The 26,689-nt window shown below is 42.7% G+C and overlaps 1 protein-coding gene across 7 annotated transcripts in view; it reads left to right on the plus strand.

Moving 5' to 3' along the window:
- Positions 1 to 18,992, plus strand: part of LOC139421567 (septin-9-like) — a 168,084-nt gene extending 149,092 nt beyond the window's left edge. For 6 of the 7 annotated variants that reach the window (XM_071172589.1, XM_071172591.1, XM_071172590.1 and 3 more), the window contains 4 exons: positions 8,371 to 8,466; positions 11,948 to 12,044; positions 15,565 to 15,616; positions 15,935 to 18,992. In XM_071172589.1, coding sequence (XP_071028690.1) covers positions 8,371 to 8,466; positions 11,948 to 12,044; positions 15,565 to 15,616; positions 15,935 to 16,076 — 387 coding nt within the window. In that variant the 3' untranslated portion in view covers positions 16,077 to 18,992. The remainder of the gene's footprint in view (positions 1 to 8,370; positions 8,467 to 11,947; positions 12,045 to 15,564; positions 15,617 to 15,934) is intronic. The other variant, XR_011635643.1, reaches the window with a different exon arrangement.
- The last annotated feature ends 7,697 nt before the right edge of the window (positions 18,993 to 26,689 follow it).

Raw genomic sequence — 26,689 nt, forward strand, 5'->3', positions numbered from 1 at the left:
GTATTAGATGTAGGGGAATGGCAGGTTGTTGTAGTAGTATTAGTAGTAGATGTAGTATTAGAAGTAGAGGAATGGCAGGTTGTTGTAGTAGTATTAGTAGTAGATGCAGCAGTAGTATTAGAAGTAGGGGAATGGCAGGTTGTTGTAGTATTAGTAGTAGATGCAGTATTAGAAGTAGGGGAATGGCAGGTTGTAGTAGTATTAGTAGTAGATGCAGCAGTAGTATTAGAAGTAGGGGAATGGCAGGTTGTTGTAGTAGTATTAGTAGTAGATGTAGTATTAGAAGTAGAGGAATGGCAGGTTGTTGTAGTAGTATTAGTAGTAGATGCAGCAGTAGTATTAGAAGTAGGGGAATGGCAGGTTGTTGTAGTAGTATTAGTAGTAGATGCAGCAGTAGTATCAGAAGTAGGGGAATGGCAGGTTGTTGTAGTATTAGTAGTAGATGCAGCAGCAGTATTAGAAGTAGGGGAATGGCAGGTTGTTGTTGTATTAGTAGTAGATGTAGTATTATAAGTAGGGGAATGGCAGGTTGTAGTATTAGTAGAAGATGCAGCAGTAGTATTAGAAGTAGGGGAATGGCAGGTTGTTGTAGTAGTAGTAGATGCAGCAGTAGTATTAGAAGTAGAGGAATGGCAGGTTGTTGTAGTAGTAGTAGATGCAGTAGTAGTATTAGAAGTAGGGGAATGGCAGGTTGTTGTAGTATTAGTAGTAGATGCAGCAGCAGTATTAGAAGTAGGGGAATGGCAGGTTGTTGTAGTATTAGTAGTAGATGTAGTATTAGAAGTAGAGGAATGGCAGGTTGTTGTAGTAGTAGTAGATGCAGCAGTAGTATTAGAAGTAGAGGAATGGCAGGTTGTTGTAGTAGTAGTAGATGCAGTAGTAGTATTAGAAGTAGGGGAATGGCAGGTTGTTGTAGTATTAGTAGTAGATGCAGCAGCAGTATTAGAAGTAGGGGAATGGCAGGTTGTTGTAGTAGTAGTAGATGCAGCAGTAGTATTAGAAGTAGGGGAATGGCAGGTTGTTGTAGTAGTAGTAGATGCAGTAGTAGTATTAGAAGTAGGGGAATGGCAGGTTGTAGTAGTAGATGCAGCAGTAGTATTAGAAGTAGGGGAATGGCAGGTTGTAGTAGTATTAGTAGTAGATGCAGCAGTAGTATTAGAAGTAGGGGAATGGCAGGTTGTTGTAGTAGTAGATGCAGCAGTAGTATTAGAAGTAGGGGAATGGCAGGTTGTTGTAGTATTAGTAGTAGATGTAGTATTAGAAGTAGGGGAATGGCAGGTTGTTGTAGTAGATGCAGCAGTAGTATTAGAAGTAGGGGAATGGCAGGTTGTTGTAGTAGTATTAGTAGTAGATGTAGTATTAGAAGTAGGGGAATGGCAGGTTGTTGTAGTAGATGCAGCAGTAGTATTAGAAGTAGGGGAATGGCAGGTTGTTGTAGTAGTATTAGTAGTAGATGTAGTATTAGAAGTAGGGGAATGGCAGGTTGTTGTAGTAGATGCAGCAGTAGTATTAGAAGTAGAGGAATGGCAGGTTGTTGTAGTAGTATTAGTAGTAGATGTAGTATTAGAAGTAGAGGAATGGCAGGTTGTTGTAGTAGTATTAGTAGTAGATGTAGTATTAGAAGTAGAGGAATGGCAGGTTGTTGTAGTAGTATTAGTAGTAGATGCAGCAGTAGTATTAGAAGTAGAGGAATGGCAGGTTGTTGTAGTAGTATTAGTAGAAGATGCAGCAGTAGTATTAGAAGTAGGGGAATGGCAGGTTGTTGTAGTATTAGTAGTAGATGCAGCAGCAGTATTAGAAGTAGGGGAATGGCAGGTTGTTGTAGTAGTAGTAGATGCAGCAGTAGTATTAGAAGTAGAGGAATGGCAGGTTGTTGTAGTATTAGTAGTAGATGCAGCAGCAGTATTAGAAGTAGGGGAATGGCAGGTTGTTGTAGTAGATGCAGCAGCAGTATTAGAAGTAGGGGAATGGCAGGTTGTTGTAGTAGATGCAGCAGCAGTATTAGAAGTAGAGGAATGGCAGGTTGTTGTAGTAGTATTAGTAGTAGATGCAGCAGTAGTATTAGAAGTAGAGGAATGGCAGGTTGTTGTAGTAGTATTAGTAGTAGATGCAGCAGTAGTATTAGAAGTAGGGGAATGGCAGGTTGTTGTAGTAGTATTAGTAGTAGATGTAGTATTAGAAGTAGAGGAATGGCAGGTTGTTGTAGTATTAGTAGTAGATGCAGCAGTAGTATTAGAAGTAGAGGAATGGAAGGTTGTTGTAGTAGTAGTAGATGCAGCAGTAGTATTAGAAGTAGAGGAATGGCAGGTTGTTGTAGTAGTATTAGTAGTAGATGCAGCAGTAGTATTAGAAGTAGAGGAATGGCAGGTTGTTGTAGTAGTATTAGTAGAAGATGCAGCAGTAGTATTAGAAGTAGAGGAATGGCAGGTTGTTGTATTAGTAGTAGATGCAGCAGTAGTATTAGAAGTAGGGGAATGGCAGGTTGTTGTAGTAGTATTAGTAGTAGATGCAGCAGTAGTATTAGAAGTAGAGGAATGGCAGGTTGTTGTAGTATTAGTAGTAGATGCAGCAGTAGTATTAGAAGTAGGGGAATGGCAGGTTGTTGTAGTATTAGTAGTAGATGTAGTATTAGAAGTAGGGGAATGGCAGGTTGTTGTAGTAGATGCAGCAGTAGTATTAGAAGTAGGGGAATGGCAGGTTGTTGTAGTAGTATTAGTAGTATATGTAGTATTAGAAGTAGGGGAATGGCAGGTTGTTGTAGTAGATGCAGCAGTAGTATTAGAAGTAGAGGAATGGCAGGTTGTTGTAGTAGTATTAGTAGTAGATGTAGTATTAGAAGTAGAGGAATGGCAGGTTGTTGTAGTAGTATTAGTAGTAGATGTAGTATTAGAAGTAGAGGAATGGCAGGTTGTTGTAGTAGTATTAGTAGTAGATGTAGTATTAGAAGTAGAGGAATGGCAGGTTGTTGTAGTAGTATTAGTAGTAGATGCAGCAGTAGTATTAGAAGTAGAGGAATGGCAGGTTGTTGTAGTAGTAGTAGATGCAGCAGTAGTATTAGAAGTAGGGGAATGGCAGGTTGTTGTAGTAGTAGTAGATGCAGTAGTAGTATTAGAAGTAGGGGAATGGCAGGTTGTTGTAGTATTAGTAGTAGATGCAGCAGCAGTATTAGAAGTAGGGGAATGGCAGGTTGTTGTAGTAGTAGTAGATGCAGCAGTAGTATTAGAAGTAGAGGAATGGCAGGTTGTTGTAGTAGTATTAGTAGTAGATGCAGCAGTAGTATTAGAAGTAGAGGAATGGCAGGTTGTTGTAGTAGTAGTAGATGCAGTAGTAGTATTAGAAGTAGAGGAATGGCAGGTTGTTGTAGTAGTATTAGTAGAAGATGCAGCAGTAGTATTAGAAGTAGAGGAATGGCAGGTTGTTGTAGTAGTATTAGTAGTAGATGCAGCAGTAGTATTAGAAGTAGAGGAATGGCAGGTTGTTGTAGTATTAGTAGTAGATGCAGCAGCAGTATTAGAAGTAGGGGAATGGCAGGTTGTTGTAGTAGTAGTAGATGCAGCAGTAGTATTAGAAGTAGAGGAATGGCAGGTTGTTGTAGTAGTATTAGTAGTAGATGCAGCAGTAGTATTAGAAGTAGGGGAATGGCAGGTTGTAGTATTAGTAGTAGATGCAGCAGTAGTATTAGAAGTAGAGGAATGGCAGGTTGTTGTAGTAGTATTAGTAGTAGATGTAGTATTAGAAGTAGAGGAATGGCAGGTTGTTGTAGTAGTATTAGTAGTAGATGTAGTATTAGAAGTAGAGGAATGGCAGGTTGTTGTAGTAGTATTAGTAGTAGATGTAGTATTAGAAGTAGAGGAATGGCAGGTTGTTGTAGTAGTATTAGTAGTAGATGCAGCAGTAGTATTAGAAGTAGGGGAATGGCAGGTTGTTGTAGTATTAGTAGAAGATGCAGCAGCAGTATTAGAAGTAGTGGAATGGCAGGTTGTTGTAGTATTAGTAGTAGATGTAGTATTATAAGTAGGGGAATGGCAGGTTGTTGTAGTAGTAGTAGATGCAGCAGTAGTATTAGAAGTAGAGGAATGGCAGGTTGTTGTAGTATTAGTAGTAGATGCAGCAGTAGTATTAGAAGTAGGGGAATGGCAGGTTGTTGTAGTAGATGCAGCAGTAGTATTAGAAGTAGGGGAATGGCAGGTTGTTGTAGTAGTATTAGTAGTAGATGTAGTATTAGAAGTAGGGGAATGGCAGGTTGTTGTAGTAGATGCAGCAGTAGTATTAGAAGTAGAGGAATGGCAGGTTGTTGTAGTAGTATTAGTAGTAGATGTAGTATTAGAAGTAGAGGAATGGCAGGTTGTTGTAGTAGTATTAGTAGTAGATGTAGTATTAGAAGTAGAGGAATGGCAGGTTGTTGTAGTAGTATTAGTAGTAGATGCAGCAGTAGTATTAGAAGTAGAGGAATGGCAGGTTGTTGTAGTAGATGCAGCAGTAGTATTAGAAGTAGGGGAATGGCAGGTTGTTGTAGTAGTAGTAGATGCAGCAGTAGTATTAGAAGTAGGGGAATGGCAGGTTGTTGTAGTAGTAGTAGATGCAGTAGTAGTATTAGAAGTAGGGGAATGGCAGGTTGTAGTAGTAGATGCAGCAGTAGTATTAGAAGTAGAGGAATGGCAGGTTGTTGTAGTAGTATTAGTAGTAGATGCAGCAGTAGTATTAGAAGTAGGGGAATGGCAGGTTGTTGTAGTAGTATTAGTAGTAGATGCAGCAGTAGTATTAGAAGTAGAGGAATGGCAGGTTGTTGTAGTAGTATTAGTAGAAGATGCAGCAGTAGTATTAGAAGTAGAGGAATGGCAGGTTGTTGTAGTAGTATTAGTAGAAGATGCAGCAGTAGTATTAGAAGTAGGGGAATGGCAGGTTGTTGTAGTATTAGTAGTAGATGTAGTATTAGAAGTAGGGGAATGGCAGGTTGTTGTAGTAGATGCAGCAGTAGTATTAGAAGTAGGGGAATGGCAGGTTGTTGTAGTAGTATTAGTAGTAGATGTAGTATTAGAAGTAGGGGAATGGCAGGTTGTTGTAGTAGATGCAGCAGTAGTATTAGAAGTAGAGGAATGGCAGGTTGTTGTAGTAGTATTAGTAGTAGATGTAGTATTAGAAGTAGGGGAATGGCAGGTTGTTGTAGTAGATGCAGCAGTAGTATTAGAAGTAGAGGAATGGCAGGTTGTTGTAGTAGTATTAGTAGTAGATGTAGTATTAGAAGTAGAGGAATGGCAGGTTGTTGTAGTAGTATTAGTAGTAGATGTAGTATTAGAAGTAGAGGAATGGCAGGTTGTTGTAGTAGTATTAGTAGTAGATGCAGCAGTAGTATTAGAAGTAGAGGAATGGCAGGTTGTTGTAGTAGATGCAGCAGTAGTATTAGAAGTAGGGGAATGGCAGGTTGTTGTAGTAGTAGTAGATGCAGTAGTAGTATTAGAAGTAGGGGAATGGCAGGTTGTTGTAGTAGTAGTAGATGCAGCAGTAGTATTAGAAGTAGGGGAATGGCAGGTTGTTGTAGTAGATGCAGTAGTAGTATTAGAAGTAGGGGAATGGCAGGTTGTAGTAGTAGATGCAGCAGTAGTATTAGAAGTAGAGGAATGGCAGGTTGTTGTAGTATTAGTAGTAGATGTAGTATTAGAAGTAGGGGAATGGCAGGTTGTTGTAGTAGTAGTAGATGCAGCAGTAGTATTAGAAGTAGGGGAATGGCAGGTTGTTGTAGTATTAGTAGTAGATGCAGCAGTAGTATTAGAAGTAGGGGAATGGCAGGTTGTTGTAGTAGTATTAGTAGTAGATGCAGCAGTAGTATTAGAAGTAGGGGAATGGCAGGTTGTTGTAGTATTAGTAGTAGATGCAGCAGTAGTATTAGAAGTAGGGGAATGGCAGGTTGTTGTAGTAGTATTAGTAGAAGATGCAGCAGTAGTATTAGAAGTAGGGGAATGGCAGGTTGTTGTAGTATTAGTAGTAGATGTAGTATTAGAAGTAGGGGAATGGCAGGTTGTTGTAGTAGATGCAGCAGTAGTATTAGAAGTAGAGGAATGGCAGGTTGTTGTAGTAGTATTAGTAGTAGATGCAGCAGTAGTATTAGAAGTAGAGGAATGGCAGGTTGTTGTAGTAGTATTAGTAGTAGATACAGCAGTAGTATTAGAAGTAGAGGAATGGCAGGTTGTAGTATTAGTAGAAGATGCAGCAGTAGTATTAGAAGTAGGGGAATGGCAGGTTGTTGTAGTAGTATTAGTAGTAGATGCAGCAGTAGTATTAGAAGTAGAGGAATGGCAGGTTGTTGTAGTAGTATTAGTAGAAGATGCAGCAGTAGTATTAGAAGTAGAGGAATGGCAGGTTGTTGTAGTAGTATTAGTAGAAGATGCAGCAGTAGTATTAGAAGTAGGGGAATGGCAGGTTGTTGTAGTAGTATTAGTAGTAGATGCAGCAGTAGTATTAGAAGTAGGGGAATGGCAGGTTGTAGTAGTATTAGTAGTAGATGCAGCAGTAGTATTAGAAGTAGGGGAATGGCAGGTTGTTGTAGTATTAGTAGTAGATGTAGTATTAGAAGTAGGGGAATGGCAGGTTGTTGTAGTAGATGCAGCAGTAGTATTAGAAGTAGGGGAATGGCAGGTTGTTGTAGTAGTATTAGTAGTAGATGTAGTATTAGAAGTAGGGGAATGGCAGGTTGTTGTAGTAGATGCAGCAGTAGTATTAGAAGTAGAGGAATGGCAGGTTGTTGTAGTAGTATTAGTAGTAGATGTAGTATTAGAAGTAGAGGAATGGCAGGTTGTTGTAGTAGTATTAGTAGTAGATGCAGTAGTAGTATTAGAAGTAGGGGAATGGCAGGTTGTTGTAGTATTAGTAGTAGATGCAGCAGTAGTATTAGAAGTAGGGGAATGGCAGGTTGTAGTATTAGTAGTAGATGCAGCAGTAGTATTAGAAGTAGGGGAATGGCAGGTTGTTGTAGTAGTATTAGTAGTAGATGTAGTATTAGAAGTAGGGGAATGGCAGGTTGTTGTAGTAGATGCAGCAGTAGTATTAGAAGTAGAGGAATGGCAGGTTGTTGTAGTAGTATTAGTAGTAGATGTAGTATTAGAAGTAGAGGAATGGCAGGTTGTTGTAGTAGTATTAGTAGTAGATGCAGTAGTAGTATTAGAAGTAGGGGAATGGCAGGTTGTTGTAGTATTAGTAGTAGATGCAGCAGTAGTATTAGAAGTAGGGGAATGGCAGGTTGTAGTATTAGTAGTAGATGCAGCAGTAGTATTAGAAGTAGGGGAATGGCAGGTTGTTGTAGTAGTAGTAGATGCAGCAGTAGTATTAGAAGTAGGGGAATGGCAGGTTGTTGTAGTATTAGTAGTAGATGCAGCAGTAGTATTAGAGTAGGGGAATGGCAGGTTGTTGTAGTATTAGTAGTAGATGTAGTATTATAAGTAGGGGAATGGCAGGTTGTAGTATTAGTAGAAGATGCAGCAGTAGTATTAGAAGTAGGGGAATGGCAGGTTGTTGTAGTAGTATTAGTAGTAGATACAGCAGTAGTATTAGAAGTAGAGGAATGGCAGGTTGTAGTAGTATTAGTAGTAAAAAGGCAGGCATTTATTTCAAAGTAATTATAGCAGCCATGCTCACAGATCCCCACCAGTGTCCCTCTCATTAGGGAAGCTCTGTACGAACGGTTAGAAAAAGTTTAACGTGTGTGAGGGGGTGGTGTGTTTGTGTGTGTGTGCTTGTCTGTTTGTAAACGTGTACACGGGCAGTGATGGGCCGTTGGTTTCAACAGAACATTTTGGGGGAGATTAGTGAAGGGATTTACGTTAACACCACCTAAATCTGTGGGTAACGCAGTGTGCAGATGGTCTCGATTTCTCACAAAATACTGTGATGTATCCAAAGGATTTGTCAGACATGCCTGGCTAATTGCGGTTGTTAGGCCTTTGCTTGTGTGTTCCCATAACCTTTTTAATTAATGTATTCAAGTCTCTGCAAGAGTGTATAATGCATTTGTCGTGTTTCTCAACCTTTTTTTTACAGCAGGGACCAGCAGGCTAGGTGTTTTATTGTAAGGCCGCTGACGACAAAACTATCACTGTAGAAGTGACTAAATGAGAGTCAGTTAACCAGCTCAGGGAGCAGCAAGCAGCATCCCATGGACTGGGGCTTTTCCACGGTGGAGGATGAGAAACACACTTCAGTGAATTATTCAGTCTCCACCCTAGTCACAGAGCTACCCTAACCTCTCCCCTCTTCATGGAGGTCACTCCCCTAACCCTGCTCCTTCAGCTCCAGAAGGAAGCCATCTGTATGGGGAGGCTGTGTTACCAGGCCAGTCTCACACTCACCTCTCACCCAGAACTGTTTTTGTGTCCCCAGATCAGGGAAGAGCTACGGGCCAATGGGATCGACGTGTACCCCCAGAAGGAGTTTGACGAGGACGCAGAGGACCGGATGATTAATGACAAGATCAGGGTGATTTGAGTTGACACATCTGTCCACAGCTTTACCCACTTGTCCCTACCCTTAAACCCTCACATTAACGCTTATAGCTCCACTCACCTGTGCTACATCCCTGTTGATCCATGTTGATAACCTGGTTAAATTACACTTAGGTCCCTGTTGATCCATGTTGATAACCTGGTTAAATTACACTTAGGTCCCTGTTGATCCATGTTGATAACCTGGTTAAATTACACTTAGGTCCCTGTTGATCCATGTTGATAACCTGGTTAAATTACACATAGGTCCCTTTTGATCCATGTTGATAACCTGGTTAAATACACTTAGGTCCCTGTTGATCCATGTTGATAACCTGGTTAAATTACACTTAGGTCCCTGTTGATCCATGTTGATAACCTGATTTAATTACAGTTAGGTCCATGTTGATAACCTGGTTAAATTACACTTAGGTCCCTGTTGATCCATGTTGATAACCTGGTTAAATTACACTTAGGTCCCTGTTGATCCATGTTGATAACCTGGTTAAATTACACTTAGGTCCCTGTTGATCCATGTTGATAACCTGGTTAAATTACACTTAGGTCCCTGTTGATCCATGTTGATAACCTGGTTAAATTACACTTAGGTCCCTGTTGATCCATGTTGATAACCTGGTTAAATTACACTTAGGTCCCTGTTGATCCATGTTGATAACCTAGTTAAATTACACTTAGGTCCCTGTTGATCCATGTTGATAACCTGGTTAAATTACACTTAGGTCCCTGTTGATCCATGTTGATAACCTGGTTAAATTACACTTAGGTCCCTGTTGATCCATGTTGATAACCTGGTTAAATTACACTTAGGTCCCTGTTGATCCATGTTGATAACCTGGTTAAATTACACTTAGGTCCCTGTTGATCCATGTTGATAACCTGGTTAAATACACTTAGGTCCCTGTAGGTCCCTGTTGATCCATGTTGATAACCTGGTTAATTACACTTAGGTCCCTGTAGGTCCCTGTTGATCCATGTTGATAATCTGGTTAAATACACTTAGGTCCCTGTTGATCCATGTTGATAACCTGGTTAAATACACTTAGGTCCCTGTTGATCCATGTTGATAACCTGGTTAAATTACACTTAGCTCCCTGTTGATCCATGTTGATAACCTGGTTAAATACACTTAGGTCCCTGTTGATCCATGTTGATAACCTGGTTAAATACACTTAGGTCCCTGTTGATCCATGTTGATAACCTGGTTTAATTACAGTTAGGTCCATGTTGATAACCTAGTTAAATTACACTTAGGTCCCTGTTGATCCATGTTGATAACCTGGTTAAATAACACTTAGGTCCCTGTTGATCCATGTTGATAACCTGGTTAAATAACACTTAGGTCCCTGTTGATCCATGTTGATAACCTGATTTAATTACAGTTAGGTCCATGTTGATAACCTGGTTAAATTACACTTAGGTCCCTGTTGATCCATGTTGATAACCTGGTTAAATTACACTTAGGTCCCTGTTGATCCATGTTGATAACCTGGTTAAATACACTTAGGTCCCTGTTGATCCATGTTGATAACCTGGTTAAATTACACTTAGGTCCCTTTTGATCCATGTTGATAACCTGGTTAAATTACACTTAGGTCCCTGTTGATCCATGTTGATAACCTGGTTAAATTACACTTTGGTCCCTGTTGATCCATGTTGATAACCTGGTTAAATTACACTTAGGTCCCTGTTGATCCATGTTGATAACCTGGTTAAATTACACTTAGGTCCCTCTGCTGCAATATACAGTGCCTTGCGGAAGTATTCGGCCCCCTTGAACTTTGCGACCTTTTGCCACATTTCAGGCTTCAAACATAAAGATATAAAACTGTATTTTTTTGTGAAGAATCAACAACAAGTGGGACACAATCATGAAGTGGAACGACATTTATTGGATATTTCAAACTTTTTTAACAAATCAAAAACTGAAAAATTGAGCGTGCAAAATTATTCAGCCCCCTTAAGTTAATACTTTGTAGCGCCACCTTTTGCTGCGATTACAGCTGTAAGTCGCTTGGGGTATGTCTCTATCAGTTTTGCACATCGAGAGACTGACATTTTTTCCCATTCCTCCTTGCAAAACAGCTCGAGCTCAGTGAGGTTGGATGGAGAGCATTTGTGAACAGCAGTTTTCAGTTCTTTCCACAGATTCTCGATTGGATTCAGGTCTGGACTTTGACTTGGCCATTCTAACACCTGGATATGTTTATTTTTGAACCATTCCATTGTAGATTTTGCTTTATGTTTTGGATCATTGTCTTGTTGGAAGACAAATCTCCGTCCCAGTCTCAGTCTCTTTTGCAGACTCCATCAGGTTTTCTTCCAGAATGGTCCTGTATTTGGCTCCATCCATCTTCCCATCAATTTTAACCATCTTCCCTGTCCCTGCTGAAGAAAAGCAGGCCCAAACCATGATGCTGCCACCACCATGTTTGACAGTGGGGATGGTGTGTTCAGAGTGATGAGCTGTGTTGCTTTTACGCCAAACATAACGTTTTGCATTGTTGCCAAAAAGTTACATTTTGGTTTCATCTGACCAGAGCACCTTCTTCCACACGTTTGGTGTGTCTCCCAGGTGGCTTGTGGCAAACTTTAAACAACACTTTTTATGGATATCTTTAAGAAATGGCTCTCTTCTTGCCACTCTTCCATAAAGGCCAGATTTGTGCAATATACGACTGATTGTTGTCCTATGGACAGAGTCTCCCACCTCAGCTGTAGATCTCTGCAGTTCATCCAGAGTGATCATGGGCCTCTTGGCTGCATCTCTGATCAGTCTTCTCCTTGTATGAGCTGAAAGTTTAGAGGGACGGCCAGGTCTTGGTAGATTTGCAGTGGTCTGATACTCCTTCCATTTCAATATTATCGCTTGCACAGTGCTCCTTGGGATGTTTAAAGCTTGGGCAATCTTTTTGTATCCAAATCCGGCTTTAAACTTCTTCACAACAGTATCTCGGACCTGCCTGGTGTGTTCCTTGTTCTTCATGATGCTCTCTGCGCTTTTAACGGACCTCTGAGACTATCACAGTGCAGGTGCATTTATACGGAGACTTGATTACACACAGGTGGATTGTATTTATCATCATTAGTCATTTAGGTCAACATTGGATCATTCAGAGATCCTCACTGAACTTCTGGAGAGAGTTTGCTGCACTGAAAGTAAAGGGGCTGAATAATTTTGCACGCCCAATTTTTCAGTTTTTGATTTGTTAAAAAAGTTTGCAATATCCAATAAATGTCGTTCCACTTCATGATTGTGTCCCACATGTTGTTGATTCTTCACAAAAAAATACATTTTATATCTTTATGTTTGAAGCCTGAAATGTGGCAAAAGGTCGCAAAGTTCAAGGGGGCCGAATACTTTCGCAAGGCACTGTATATCAAATGTCTGTTTATTTGACTCTTCATGGTATGTCTGTTTGTTCCTCCTGTCTGTCCCTGTTCTTTCTGTCCTGTAGGAGATGATCCCGTTTGCTGTGGTGGGCAGCGACCAGGAGTACCAGGTCAACGGCAGGAGGCTTCTGGGAAGGAAGACAAAGTGGGGAACCATAGAAGGTAGATGGCCTCCTGCTTCTCTTCTCATTTTTGCTTTAGTACTTTTTGTCTTTTATCTTTGAGCAGTGGTCTCTCTCCTTAACAGTATGAAGGCTAACGTTATGAAGAGCTCTTTTAGTTTTCCTTTCTTGATTAATGTACACCAGCCAGTTAAGACTAAACAAGACAGAGGAGATGAGGGGGGAGGGGCAGTGTGGCACCTCTCGTTTTGGACTGTACTTCTTGTGGCATGATTTTTTTATTTATATTTTGCAATTTAAAAATGTGAATAAAACCGATCAAAGTTAATTTGAGTTCCCTCTTCGTTAATTCTGCTGCCTACTACACCATTAGAAGGTCTGTACTTTAGCCACAGAGGATGAAAAGCTTTTATTTTTATTTTTATTGCCTAGCTGTGGATTGTGCGTAGACCAATAACAAAGCATAACGTACAGTTGGGAAGACGCTGCCAATCTAAGTGAATAAACAGCATGCAGACAAAACAAGCCTTCTGCAAAAACACAGGTTGGAATGCAAATGGCTCCTGCTAAAAAGAGCAGACTCTAATCTGTCCAAGTAAAATAAGAGAGAGAGGCGTGTCTTTTGGCACCAGAGCATCGGGCATCACCAGAGAGTGATCTGTGCATCATTGGGTGAGTCGCTGAAACTGGAAAGACTTTTTAGGGCTATAATTTCCTCCTCATATTGGACAATATGTGTCTCCACAGACCTAGGCCTGAGCTATTGATTTGTATTGCTATCAGATTCTCAGTTAGTCACTGTCAAAGTACAGCCTGTCATTTCTATCATTTGTGCTGTGTTAAAAGATTCAGCTATGTAAATTGATATGGAATTGCGTGAAATATGTTTCTAAAAGGCCATATTTTTCCCGGACCCTTGGCTACTCAACAAGTGCATCTACTATACTGCTCTATGCCACTACGCAGATGCAATACGATGATATGCATTCAATGCTTTATGATAAAGGTTACACAAATTTATATAGTGTGTTCTGATACCTCAGAGCTCGCCAGGTCAGCCCCTTCTCACTCTCACTTTTTGTTCCCACACCTCCCGATTTACAAAGGAAGCTTTGGTGAGGAGTAGAGGGGGAGGACTAGTCCTCGGATGATTTCACTTGTCCCCAACCCAGACAGACAGAGAGACACAGACTGTGTCATACAGCTGGCTGAGACTACCGCTCTACAATGTGTCTGCAGTGTGTACAGGCCTCTGGTCTCATAGTGACAGAGGGGTGGAGGGGAGGCTACAGGACAGATCTATCTGTCCCCACTGAAAGTGCCACTCATTGGATTGGTAGCGTGTTGTCTGAGGGGTTCCACTGTGCTCCACTCACACACCCCTGGTTACCTGGTTAGCATCGGTCTGAACCAGGGGTCAACAACTAGATACACCCCTAATCCTAAAACTCAGTGGGGGTGTTGTCTGGGGGCTTTTATTGGACAGATACTTCTAGAACCATAGATGTTCACTTGTCTCTCTCAGTAGTAGATGTGATTTCCAGCATCACTACCAGTACTATATGCAAACCATTTCAAAATGTCATCACACCCTTCAAATGATCTAATTTCAACCATGTATTTAATTACATCACCATCAGACTGAGACAGGTGACTACTTCTCCACTTCTATTAAAACCTTCCTAAAGGAAACCTTCATTTCCTGCAAAGGAAGCCTAGAGTGTCTGCAGCGGCAGGTTCTGATGTTGGCCCATAGACCTGTGATATTATCTAGAATCCAGACACGCATCATCCAGTGGCCGGCGGCGTCTGACTGTCTTGTCAGACAGACAGGATTTGTTCAGCCGTCAGTATTAACTAGTTCTCTCTCTCTCTCTCTCTCTCCACTGTTTTCACTAGTTCTCTCTCTCTCTCTCTCTCTCTCTCTCTCTCTCCACTGTTCTCACTAGTTCTCTCTCTCTCTCTCTCTCCACTGTTTTCACTAGTTATCTCTCTCTCTCCACTGTTCTCACTAGTTCTCTCTCTCTCTCTCTCTCTACTGTTTTCACTAGTTCTCTCTCTCTCTCTCCACTGTTTTCACTAGTTCTCTCTCTCTCTCTCTCTCCACTGTTCTCACTAGTTCTCTCTCTCTCTCTCTCTCTCTACTGTTTTCACTAGTTCTCTCTCTCTCTCCACTGTTCTCACTAGCTCTCTCTCTCTCTCTCTTTCTCTCTCTCTCTCTCTCTCTCTCTCTCTCTCTCTCTCTCTCTCCACTGTTTTCACTAGTTCTCTCTCTCTCTCCACTGTTTTCACTAGTTATCTCTCTCTCTCTCCACTGTTCTCACTAGTTCTCTCTCTCTTTCTCTCTCTCCCTCTCTCTCTCTCTCTCTCTCCACTGTTTTCACTAGTTCTCTCTCTCTCTCTCTCTCCACTGTTTTCACTAGTTCTCTCTCTCTCTCTCCACTGTTTTCACTAGTTCTCTCTCTCTCTCTCTCTCTCCACTGTTTCACTAGTTCTCTCTCTCTCTCTCTCTCTCCACTGTTCTCACTAGTTCTCTCTCTCTCTCTCTCTCTCTCTCTCCACTGTTTTCACTAGTTCTCTCTCTCTCTCTCCACTGTTCTCACTAGTTCTATCTCTCTCTCTCTCTCTCTCTCTCTCTCCACTGTTTTCACTAGTTCTCTCTCTCTCTCTCCACTGTTTTCACTAGTTCTCTCTCTCTCTCTCTCTCTCTCCACTGTTTCACTAGTTCTCTCTCTCTCTCCACTGTTCTCACTAGTTCTCTCTCTCTCTCTCTCTCTCTCTCTCTCTCTCTCTCCACTGTTTTCACTAGTTCTCTCTCTCTCTCCACTGTTTTCACTAGTTATCTCTCTCTCTCTCTCTCTCCCCACTGTTTTCACTAGTTCCCTCTCTCTCTCTCTCCACTGTTCTCACTAGTTCTCTCTCTCTCTCTCTCTCCACTGTTCTCACTAGTTCCCTCTCTCTCCACTGTTCTCACTAGTTCTCTCTCTCTCTCTCTCCACTGTTTTCACTAGTTCCCTCTCTCTCTCCACTGTTCTCACTAGTTCTCTCTCTCTCTCTCTCTCTCTCTTCTCCACTGTTTTCACTAGTTCTCTCTCTCTCTCTCCACTGTTTTAACTAGTTCTCTCTCTCTCTCTCTCTCCACTGTTTTCACTAGTTCTCTCTCTCTCTCTCCACTGTTTTCACTAGTTCCCTCTCTCTCTCTCTCTCCACTGTTCTCACTAGTTCTCTCTCTCTCCACTGTTCTCACTAGTTCTCTCTCTCTCCACTGTTCTCACTAGTTCTCTCTCTCTCTCTCCACTGTTTTCACTAGTTCCCTCTCTCTCTCTCTCCACTGTTCTCACTAGTTCTCTCTCTCTCTCCACTGTTCTCACTCGTTCTCTCTCTCTCTCTCTCTCTCTCTCTCTCTCTCTCTCTACACTGTTTTCACTAATTCTCTCTCTCTCTCCACTGTTCTCACTAGTTCTATGTAGTGGGGTAGTGGAGAACTGCATCAGTGTGTGTTGGTGTCTGATTTGACCTCGTGAGGTGCTTACCATGTGTCTTCTCTCTCCTTTCTGCAGTTGAGAACATTGCTCATTGTGAGTTTGCCTATTTGCGGGATCTACTGATTAGGTAAATATCTACGTGTGTGTTGTATGTGAATGTGTGTGAGGTATGAGTATAATAATGTGTTTCTGAACAAAGTGTCTTTGTCAGTCTGTGTGTGTATGTTTGTCTGTAAATCAGTCTGTGTCATTTATCATTACAACCCCTTATATTGACCTCAGCTGATGTCTAACTATCTCTCTGTTGACCTCAGCTGATGTCTAACTATCTCTCTGTTGACCTCAGCTGATGTCTAACTATCTCTCTGTTGACCTCAGCTGATGTCTAACTATCTCTCTGTTGACCTCAGCTGATGTCTAACTAGCCCCATCTCTCCCCTGTCAGGACCCACATGGAGAACATCAAGGACATCACCAGCAGCATCCACTATGAGGTGTACCGCGTCCGCCGCCTCAACGAAAACAACACCGCCGTCGCCCATGCCAACGGCCTCCCCCAACACCACATGACCTCCCATGAGATGTAGAGCCCTGCCCACTGTGTCCCATGAGCCCTCACTTCCCTCCGAAGGAGCTTCGATCCTTCCATCCCGTTATCCTTCCATCCCTCTCTCCCCTCCACTCACTCTCAATGCCAAACCCTTCCACAGAAGGGAGAAACCCCACACTGGGGGGACTGTTGAGTGTAGTCTTAGCGCCCCCAAATGGCCAAATACAGACGCATAGAATGGACTGTTGATGCCAATGCATTTCCCCTCGATGATCACCCGGTCTCTCTGACTAACGTCTACATGAAGGGGGGGGGGGGGGGGGGTAAATGCTAGCTATCACTTGCATTCATTCAGGTTTAACCAGGCTAAGTAAACACTATTAATGTACTGCAACCTTAATCTGTGTGTTTTCAGTTATTCTGTCGTTCTTTAGTTCCCTCATCTGTCGGGTTGGTTAACAAAATAACGCTGTGTTTTCAGTCCCATTACATACAAGCAGTGACAGAAGTGCCCTTTGTTTGGGTAAAATATTGATTTCTCATCCGTTTTAATATAGCCCCTGTAATACATCCTTCATTCATTGTTCATTTGACCTGCTATCTGAAGGTTCTACAATGTTTATTTCTGTTCCCTTTGAGAGGGAGTAGTTTAGCCTTCAGGGACTCTAATTCCCAGTAGGAGTGCTGATTTGGGATCAGTTTTACCTTTTAGGTAAAAGATTACATGGACAGAGAGACCTGAGCCTAGATCAGCACTCCTACTCTGAGGCGCTTTATACACTCGGCCCCAGAGCTGTGGTACTGGATCCATCGCGACAGCAGCAGAGGCACAGGACAGATATTCAGCTAAGTATTTAGAAGTATGACACACAGAAATAAAATCTATTCATTCTATGGCAGTTGATTCATTTGTCAGAGTTCTGTTTGATGATGTCCGAGAGGGGTCAGTTGAAGATGGTGAATGGGGAGTGTTTCATTGTGATGGAAGTTGATAATGCTGTTGGATTGGTCAGGATTGCATAATGTCAGGGTTACATAATGTCGGGGGTGGACTGGAGGTTTTGAGTCTAGTGGACATCGTCGACACATCTGTAGGGCCAGGAGTTTTTCCCCATAACTTGAACTGACCAGAATAAACCTTGGGCCCTTGTAACAGCCTGTAACTAGGACGTTCTCAGCCATAGTTATAGACTGTAACTAGGGTCTTCTCTGAGTCGTCGTTATAGACTGTAACTAGGGTCTTTGAGTCGTTGTTATAGACTAACTAGGGTCTTCTCTGAGTCATTGTTATAGACTGTAACTAGGGTCTTTGAGTCGTTGTTATAGGCTGTAACTAGGGTCTTTGAGTCGTTGTTATAGGCTGTAACTAGGGTCTTTGAGTTGTTCTTATAGGCTGTAACTAGGGTCTTTGAGTCGTTGTTATAGGCTGTAACTAGGGTCTTTGAGTCGTTGTTATAGGCTGTAACTAGGGTCTTTGAGTCGTTATAGGCTGTAACTAGGGTCTTTGAGTCTTTGTTATAGGCTGTAACTAGGGTCTTTGAGTCTTTGTTATAGGCTGTAACTAGGGTCTTTGAGTCGTTGTTATAGGCTGTAACTAGGGTCTTTGAGTTGTTGTTATAGGCTGTAACTAGGGTCTTTGAGTCGTTGTTATAGGCTGTAACTAGGGTCTTTGAGTCGTTGTTATAGGCTGTAACTAGGGTCTTTGAGTCGTTGTTATAGGTTGTAACTAGGGTCTTTGAGTCTTTGTTATAGGCTGTAACTAGGGTCTTTGAGTCGTTGTTATAGGCTGTAACTAGGGTCTTTGAGTCGTTGTTATAGGCTGTAACTAGGGTCTTTGAGTCGTTGTTATAGGCTGTAACTAGGGTCTTCTCTGAATCGTCGTTATAGACTGTAACTAGGACCATGAGTTTTTCCTGGTAAAGTCACATGGTCAGGAAACTCCTGGTCCTACACTTGTATGATGCAGAATGAGGGGAACACTCTCCTGTTGTCATTGAGGAGCCAGTGCTTTAAGCCTTGGGCTGGTGACAGTACAGCGATACATATCCCTCATACTATTGTGGTAATTGTTATTTTTACATGGCTGCGTCGTCGTACAGGTATTACTGTCAGAAAATGGATTTCAAAATGCCCTCAGTGCCTTTTCAATTCCAAATAATAGATGTCATTTTGGGGTGTTTTTTTATATACAGATGTTTAAAGAGTGATTTAAAATAAATAGTATTTATGCACATTAGAAAGATAAGAAGTGTACCACCCACCCACTCATCCACACATGGCCGTTGTCCTGAGCAGAGAACACTAAATCAGTTTCTACTGCCCATGTCAAGTGTTTGGGAAAAACTCCTGGTCCTAGCTATGTGCCATGTCTCTGTGCCATGGACAACACTATTGCCTTTTATTTATTGGAGACTGTCCACTAGCACATGCTTTTAAACTGGAAGGACAACCGTGACAATTAAGGCCCTGAGTTTTTCCAGACCATGTGACCTGACCAGGATAAACCTCCATAGCCTATAACCAGGGACCTGAGTTTTTCCTGGTCAGGCCAAATAGTCTGGAAAACTCCTTGTCCTATTACTGATGTGCTAGCTGGTGCCAATCACCACAGAAGAAGACATTTCATTGTTATCAAGTCTCTTTATATCAGACTGTGCACCCTGAAACTAAAGTCCTCCTTAAAAACTCTAACTCTCTCTTTCTCCACTTTCTTTTCTCTTCTTCTCTTCTGCCGTTTCTTGGATATCAACCAGAAACAGTAATATGTGGTGTTTAAAGGTTTTGTGTTTCAGTTTCAAACTATAATCCTCAGCTTCCAAAAATCATCGTCGTCATGTTCTGTCCTGTATATTCATTGTCAGATACATGTTTGTACTGGTATTAATAATAACAGAATTTACCTTTTGATATCGTGTTATTTTCAAGAAATAAAGATGAAAGTTGTATATAGTCATTTCCTTGTCAATTTCTCCTCCTTTTCCAACTGTTACGTTGTTAAATTAGACCTTTATATTTTTTGCATACTTTAAAAGATTTGTATATATTTTTATGCTCTTAACTTATGGCTGGGGGGCAGTATTGAGTAGCTTGGATGAATAAGTTTCCCAGAGTAAATGGCCTGCTCCTCAGTCTTAGTTGCTAATATATGCATATTATTATTAGTATTGGATAGAAAACACTCTAAAGTTTCTAAAACTGTTTGAATGATGTCTGTGAGTATAACAGAACTCATATGGCAAGCAAAATCCTGAGGAGAAATCAAAACAGGAAGTGAGAAATCTGAGCTTTGTATGTATTCAACCAATGAGTCCCCAATGAAATCCCCTTGAGATATTGATGTTGCACTGCCTAGGGGTTCCACTAGATGTCAACCATCAATATACATTTTAATGAGACTTCTATGGTGTTGTGGGTTTGAATGATAGCAGAATCTGTCAGGTGTCTGGCAGTCAGCCATTTTCTGATCACACTTATTCCTCATGGTACACGTGAGAAAAAGTTTGATTTTCAAACTTGATGAAACTGGTAAGTTGTTTATATGAAAAGTTGTATAGAACTATTGACTGCATTACTGATCTAGTACCATCTAGCCGCAGATTTAATTCACACATAGGAGCCTTTTAATTGCCAAGTCATTAGCCTGTTTTTGATTAGCCAGTAGTAAGCGATATCGCTGCCTCGTGTTGCAGGGCTGAATTGCATTTACACTAATTACCAGAAGTCCTAAGAGTGCATGTTACCCACAATGAAATGAAGGAGCCAATGAAGGGCCCACAGTTACTGAGCGGCCCAGCGTTACTGACAAGCCTGCCCCCGGATCGATCTGTAGAGGAGCTGCAGACGTCGGGTCTGTGAGGCTAAGAGGAGATGCTAATGGAAGTGGCAGATAAGGAGTGGCTAGCATGTTAGTGTTAGTGGTTGCAGAGGGACAGAGGTAACAGGTACTAATCCCTCAGCAAATCACCCACAATTTATCACACTTTCTAATGAGAGCTGGTGAACCGTGCTGCTACATCAGGGCTGTGTTTCACAGTGGTGTTAATTGAACGTATATAGGATGTAAATCATGTTAACCCATAGGTCTAAACATCTATTTTCCTCCAGGTTTACAAGGCAAATATCTCCTACTTCTGAGACTCCAAAAAACACATGGTTCCATCACTATATGTATATTTGATTGTGTGTGTGCATGAGAGAGTGAGTGCAATTCCCCCTCTTTCCCCCAGTCTTCAAAATGGAAAGAGGGAGACATCTTATTCAAAATGGCGCCTCCCCTTGGCATTAGCAGACAGATGCAACATGCCAGTACCCGTTGCCCGCGACCATTGCAAACCTCGCCCGGCCACCCCCAACCGACCCACTAGTTTAAGATCCAGACCCCCACCTACAGTATTGTACTCACACACCCCTGTCAAACTCTCCCTAAACAGCAAACGAGCAAGAAATAAAGTGAAAGGGAGAGGGGTAGAGCAGCTGCAATCCTTCACCAACCTTCCCCCTTCGTCTCTCTCATCCTTCACTGGTCTTCTTGGCAGACGTCCAGCATTGTGCAGCCCAGGTCTAATGAGAAATTACCTTCATTAATGAAGCAAGTGTGTATGTATACTCTCTAATGAAGTGTGTCTGTGCTATCCAATAAAGCTGTGTGTCTGTCTACTAACTAATTAAGCTGTGTGTGTGCTATCTAATTAAGCTGTGTCTGTGTACTAACTAATGAGGCTGTGTGTGTGCTATCTAATGAAGCAAATGTGTCTGTGGGCTAACTAATTAAGCTGTGTGTGTGCTATCTAATGAAGCTGTGTCTGTACTAACTAATGAGGCTGTGTGTGTGCTATCTAATGAAGCAAATGTGTCTGTACTATCTAATGAAGCTGTGTGTGTGTGTGCTATCTAATGAAGCTGTGTGTCTGTGTGCTAACTAATTAAGCTGTGTGTGTGTGTGTGTGTGTGTGTGTGTGTGTGTGCATACTATCTAATGAAGCTGTGTGTGTGTACTAACTAATGAAGCTGTGTATGTGTACTATCTAATGAAGCTGTGTGTGTGTGTACTATCTAATGAAGCTGTGTGTGTGCGCTATCTAATAAAGCTGTGTTTCTGTGTGCTAACTAATGAAGCAAGAGTGTCTCAGTACAGACACACTTGCTTCATTAGATAGTACAATCTAATGAAGCTGTGTGTCTGTGGGCTAACTAATGAAGCTGTGTGTGTGTGTGTGTGTGTGTGTGTGTGTGTGTGTGTGTGTGTGTGTGTGTGTGTGTGTGTGTACTATCTAATGAAGCTGTGTGTGTGTGCATACTATCTAATGAAGCTGTGTGTCTGTGTGCTATCTAATGAAGCTGTGTGTCTGTGTGCAAACTAATTAAGCTGTGTGTGTGTGTGTGTGTGTGTGTGTGTGCATACTATCTAATGAAGCTGTGTGTGTGTACTAACTAATGCAGCTGTGTGTGTGTACTATCTAATGAAGCTGTGTGTGTGTGTACTATCTAATGAAGCTGTGTGTGTGCGCTATCTAATAAAGCTGTGTTTCTGTGTGCTAACTAATGAAGCAAGCGTGTCTCTGTACTATCTAATGAAACTGTGTGTCTGTGTAATCTCTAGTGAAGCTGTGTGTCTGTGTGCTAACTAATGAAGCTGTGTGTGTGTGTGTGTGTGTGTGTATAATAATTTAAATGTAAAAAAACTTTACGTTTTGAATCCAGTGTCATTTTGTGTGTCAATTCATAAACCATGTGCCATGAAATCAGTACATCGAAAATCTCTTCCCAACTATTTTGCAACCTAAACGGCACAACTGTCTGTCTTGGTTACTGGTCAAAATGGTTACTGGTCAGAATGTGGTTCACGTGCCTGGGAAGAGTGTGTGTAGGGTTGGTGTGTGAATATCTGTGTGTATCGAATAGGTGCAGTCAGCATTATGGTGTTAGAGCAGTATGACAATGTGTCAGTAATATCTGTGTGTATCGAATAGGTGCAGTCAGCATAATGGTGTTAGAGCAGTATGACAATGTGTCCGTGCTGTAAGTTAGTTCCAGACCATGCCAGCTGTGTACAGTTGAAGTTGGAAGTTTACATAAACTTAGTTTGAAGTCTTTAAAACTCGTTTTTCAACCACTCCACAAATTTCTTGTTAACAAACTATAGTTTTGACAAGTCGGTTACGACATCTACTTTGTGCATGACACAAGTACTTTTTCCAAAAATTGTTTACAGACAGATTATTTCACTTATAATTCACTGTATCACAACTCCAGTGGGTCAGAAGTTTACATACACTAAGTTCACTGTGTCTTTAAACAGCTTGGAAAATTCCAGAAAATGATGTCATGGCTTTAGAAGCTTCTGATAGGCTAATTGACATAATTTGAGTCAATTGGAGGTGTACCTGGGGATGTATTTCAAGGCCTACCTTCAAACTCAGTGCCTCTTTGCTTGACATCATGGGAAAATCAAAAGAAATCAGCCAAGACCTCAGAAAAACAATTGTAGACCTCCACAGGTCTGGTTCATCCAATTCCAAACGTCTGAAGGTACCACGTTCATTTGTACGAACAATAGTACGCAAGTATAAACACCATTGGACCACGCAGCCGTCATACCGCTCAGGAAGGAGACACGTAGAGAAGAACGTACTTTGATGCGAAAAGTGCGAATCAATCCCAGAACAACAGCAAATAACCTTGTGTAGATGCTAGAGGAAACAGGTACAAAAGTATCTATTATATCCACAGTAAAACTAGTCTTATATTGACATAACCTGAAAGGCCGCTCAGCAAGGAAGACGCCACTGCTCCAAAACCGCCATAAAAAAAGCCAGACTACAGTTTGCAACTGCACATGGGACAAAGATCGTACTTTTTGGAGAAATGTCCTCTGGTCTGATGAAACAAAAATATAACTGTTTTGCCATAATGACCATCGTTATGTTTGGAGGAAAAAGGTGGAGGCTTACAAGCCGAAGAACACCATCCCACCCTGTGAAGCACGGAGGTGGCAGCATCATGTTGTGAGGGTGCTTTGCTGCAAGAGGGACTGGTGCACTTCACAAAATATATGGCATCATGAGGCAGGAAAATGATGTGGATATATTGAAGCGACATCAGTCAGGAAGTTAAAGCTTGGTCGCAAATGGTTCTTCCGAATGGACAATGACCCCAACCATACTTCCAAAGTTGTGGCAAAATGGCTTTAGGACAACAAAGTCAAAGTATTGGAGTGGCCATCACAAAGCCCTGATCTCAATCCTATAGAGAATTTGTGGGTAGAACTGAAAAAGCGTGCGAGCAAGGGGGCCTACAAACCTGACTCAGTTGCACCAGCTCTGTCAGGAGGAATGGGCCAAAATTCACCCAACTTATTGTGGGAAGCTTGTGGATGGGTACCCGAAACGTTTGACCCAAGTTAAACCCTTTAAAGGCAATTAACTGAATTACAGTGGGCAGAGAGAAAAGTAGTGCACATAATGAAAAGGGTGTCACTTCTCAATGTCATTGGTTGGACTGGCACCTCTTAGTGGGCACTGGTTGTCAAAAGTAGTGCACTTCATAAGGAATAGGGTGTCATTTCTCAATGTCATTGGTCAGACTGGCTCCTGTGACTGATCAGAATGCGTCTATCAAGATGAACTTCCCTATATAGAACCCATTTGCTGTAGCATCAGTGGTTGATATGTAGATACACTAAATGTAAGAGGAGGCTGGTGGGAGGAGCTATATGAGGACGGGCTCAATGTAATGGCTGGAATTGAATCGCTACTGCATCTTGTTTGGCTGCTGCATCTCGTTAGTCTGTGGGTCTCATTACTGCATCTCGTTAGTCTGTGGGTCTCATTACTGCATCTCGTTAGTCTGTGGGTCTCATTACTGCATCTCGTTAGTCTGTGGGTCTCATTACTGCATCTCGTTAGTCTGTGGGTCTCATTACTGCATCTCGTTAGTCTGTGGGTCTCATTACTGCATCTCGTTAGTCTGTGGGTCTCATTACTGCATCTCGTTAGTCTGTGGGTCTCATTACTGCATCTCGTTAGTCTGTGGGTCTCATTACTGCATCTCGTTACTGGATCTTGTTAGTCTACTGCATCTCGTTAGTCTGTGGGTCTCATTACTGCATCTCGTTAGTCTGTGGGTCTCATTACTGCATCTCGTTAGTCTGTGGGTCTCATTACTGCATCTCGTTAGTCTGTGGGTCTCATTACTGCATCTCTTTAGTCTGTGGGTCTCATTACTGCATCTCGTTAGTCTGTGGGTCTTATTACTGCATCTCGTTAGTCTGTGGGTCTCATTACTGCATCTCGTTAGTCTGTGGGTCTCATTACTGCATCTCGTTAGTCTGTGGGTCTCATTACTGCATCTCGTTAGTCTGTGGGTCTCATTACTGCATCTCGCTAGTCTGTGGGTCTCATTACTGCATCTCGTTAGTCTGTGGGTCTCATTACTGCATCTCGTTAGTCTGTGGGTCTCATTACTGCATCTCGTTAGTCTGTGGGTCTCATTACTGCATCTCGTTAGTCTGTGGGTCTCATTACTGCATCTCGTTACTGGATCTTGTTAGTCTACTGCATCTCGTTAGTCTGTGGGTCTCATTACTGCATCTCGTTAGTCTGTGGGTCTCATTACTGCATCTCGTTAGTCTGTGGGTCTCATTACTGCATCTCGTTAGTCTGTGGGTCTCATTACTGCATCTCGTTAGTCTGTAGGTCTCATTACTGCATCTCGTTAGTCTGTGGGTCTCATTACTGCATCTCGTTAGTCTGTGGGTCTCATTACTGCATCTCGTTAGTCTGTGGGTCTCATTACTGCATCTCGTTAGTCTGTAGGTCTCATTACTGCATCTCGTTAGTCTGTGGGTCTCATTACTGCATCTCGTTAGTCTGTGGGTCTCATTACTGCATCTCGTTAGTCTGTGGGTCTCATTACTGCATCTCGTTAGTCTGTGGGTCTCATTACTGCATCTCGTTAGTCTGTGGGTCTCATTACTGCATCTCGTTAGTCTGTGGGTCTCATTACTGCATCTCGTTAGTCTGTGGGTCTCATTACTGCATCTCGTTACTGGATCTTGTTAGTCTACTGCATCTCGTTAGGTTACTGCGTCTCGTTACAGCGTCTCATTTACCAATCCCGCCCAGCTCATCTGCATAGAGCCTATGTGTCTCCAATGAGTGACTGTTTGTAGGATGAGTACGAATATTTAGCATGCATCTCTTTATCCTGTTATCGCTGTTAATTAGCGTTTGATGGCGAAACCTGTGCAGGTATTATGTGCCAGTTGTACACTCGCCTTGTTTGTGTGTGTGTGCATGTTTGTGTGTGTGTGTGTGTGCATGTTTGTGCGTGTGTGTGCATGTTTGTGTGTGTGTGTGCATGTTTGTGTGTGTACCCCCACATCTCAAGGTGTTTGTCTCCAGCTCCTCCTCTACCATCTGCTTCTTCTCCTCCCTATTTTTTAGCTGTTTTTCAGCCGCCTTAACTCAATCCTTCCTTCCCCCCCTTTCCCCATCTTTCTCCCTCCTTCCCTGCCGTCTCCTCTCTCCCTCCTTCCCTGCCGTCTCCTCTCTCCCTCCTTCCCTGCCGTCTCCTCTCTCCCTCCTTCCCTGCCGTCTCCTCCTTCCCTGCCGTCTCCTCCTTCCCTGCCGTCTCCTCTCTCCCTGCCGTCTCCTCTCTCCCTGCCGTCTCCTCTCTCCCTCCTTCCCTGCCGTCTCCTCTCTCCCTGCCGTCTCCTCTCTCCCTGCCGTCTCCTCTCTCCCTGCCGTCTCCTCTCTCCCTGCCGTCTCCTCTCTCCCTCCTTCCCTGCCGTCTCCTCTCTCCCTGCCGTCTCCTCTCTCCCTGCCGTCTCCTCTCTCCCTCCTTCCCTGCCGTCTCCTCCTTTCCTGCCGTCTCCTCTCTCCCTGCCGTCTCCTCTCTCCCTGCCGTCTCCTCTCTCCCTCCTTCCCTGCCGTCTCCTCTCTCCCTGCCGTCTCCTCTCTCCCTGCTGTCTCCTCTCTCCCTCCTTCCCTGCCATCTCCTCTCTCCCTGCCGTCTCCTCTCTCCCTCCTTCCCTGCCGTCTCCTCCCTCCCTGCCGTCTCCTCTCTCCCTCCTTCCCTGCCGTCTCCTCTCTCCCTCCTTCCCTGCCGTCTCCTCTCTCCCTCTCTCCCTCTAGCCTCTGACGTCAGATTCCTCGCTGCTCCTGGCTCTGTGTCAAGTATTTAGACATGCAAGGGGAGGGGCGCTACAGCCATATGCAAATCTCCCCTGGATGTATGCAAATTAACCCAGACGTATGCAAATCAGGTCCTCTGTTAATTAAAAGACGGCTGTAAAGTCAATTAGATCGGAAACAAGGATAGGGGGATGGATGTGTTCACAGGAAGAGATTTGGCGCAGGATAGAAGTCTGTCGATCAGCGGCTGGTGATCTCTGTTTAGGAGAAGAAAAGAATGGGGGGTATTTGGGGTGATAACGGAGGTCGTACAGGGTCACTTTTGGGGCGAGGGGGATAGAACAATGGGGCGAAGGGGATAGAACAATGCCAGTCTGTATGGTCACGGAGGAGGGAGGCTGAGAGAGAGTGATGCTTTAACATTGTGCGGGCACACCAGTTATCACAAAGCACTGGAGCTAGAGAGAGAGACTGTTGTGAGAAAGAGAAGCAGACATCTAGAAAGAAAGGAAAGAGA

The sequence above is a fragment of the Oncorhynchus clarkii genome, chromosome 12 (assembly GCF_045791955.1).
Source record: "Oncorhynchus clarkii lewisi isolate Uvic-CL-2024 chromosome 12, UVic_Ocla_1.0, whole genome shotgun sequence".
NCBI classification, from domain to species: domain Eukaryota; kingdom Metazoa; phylum Chordata; class Actinopteri; order Salmoniformes; family Salmonidae; genus Oncorhynchus; species Oncorhynchus clarkii.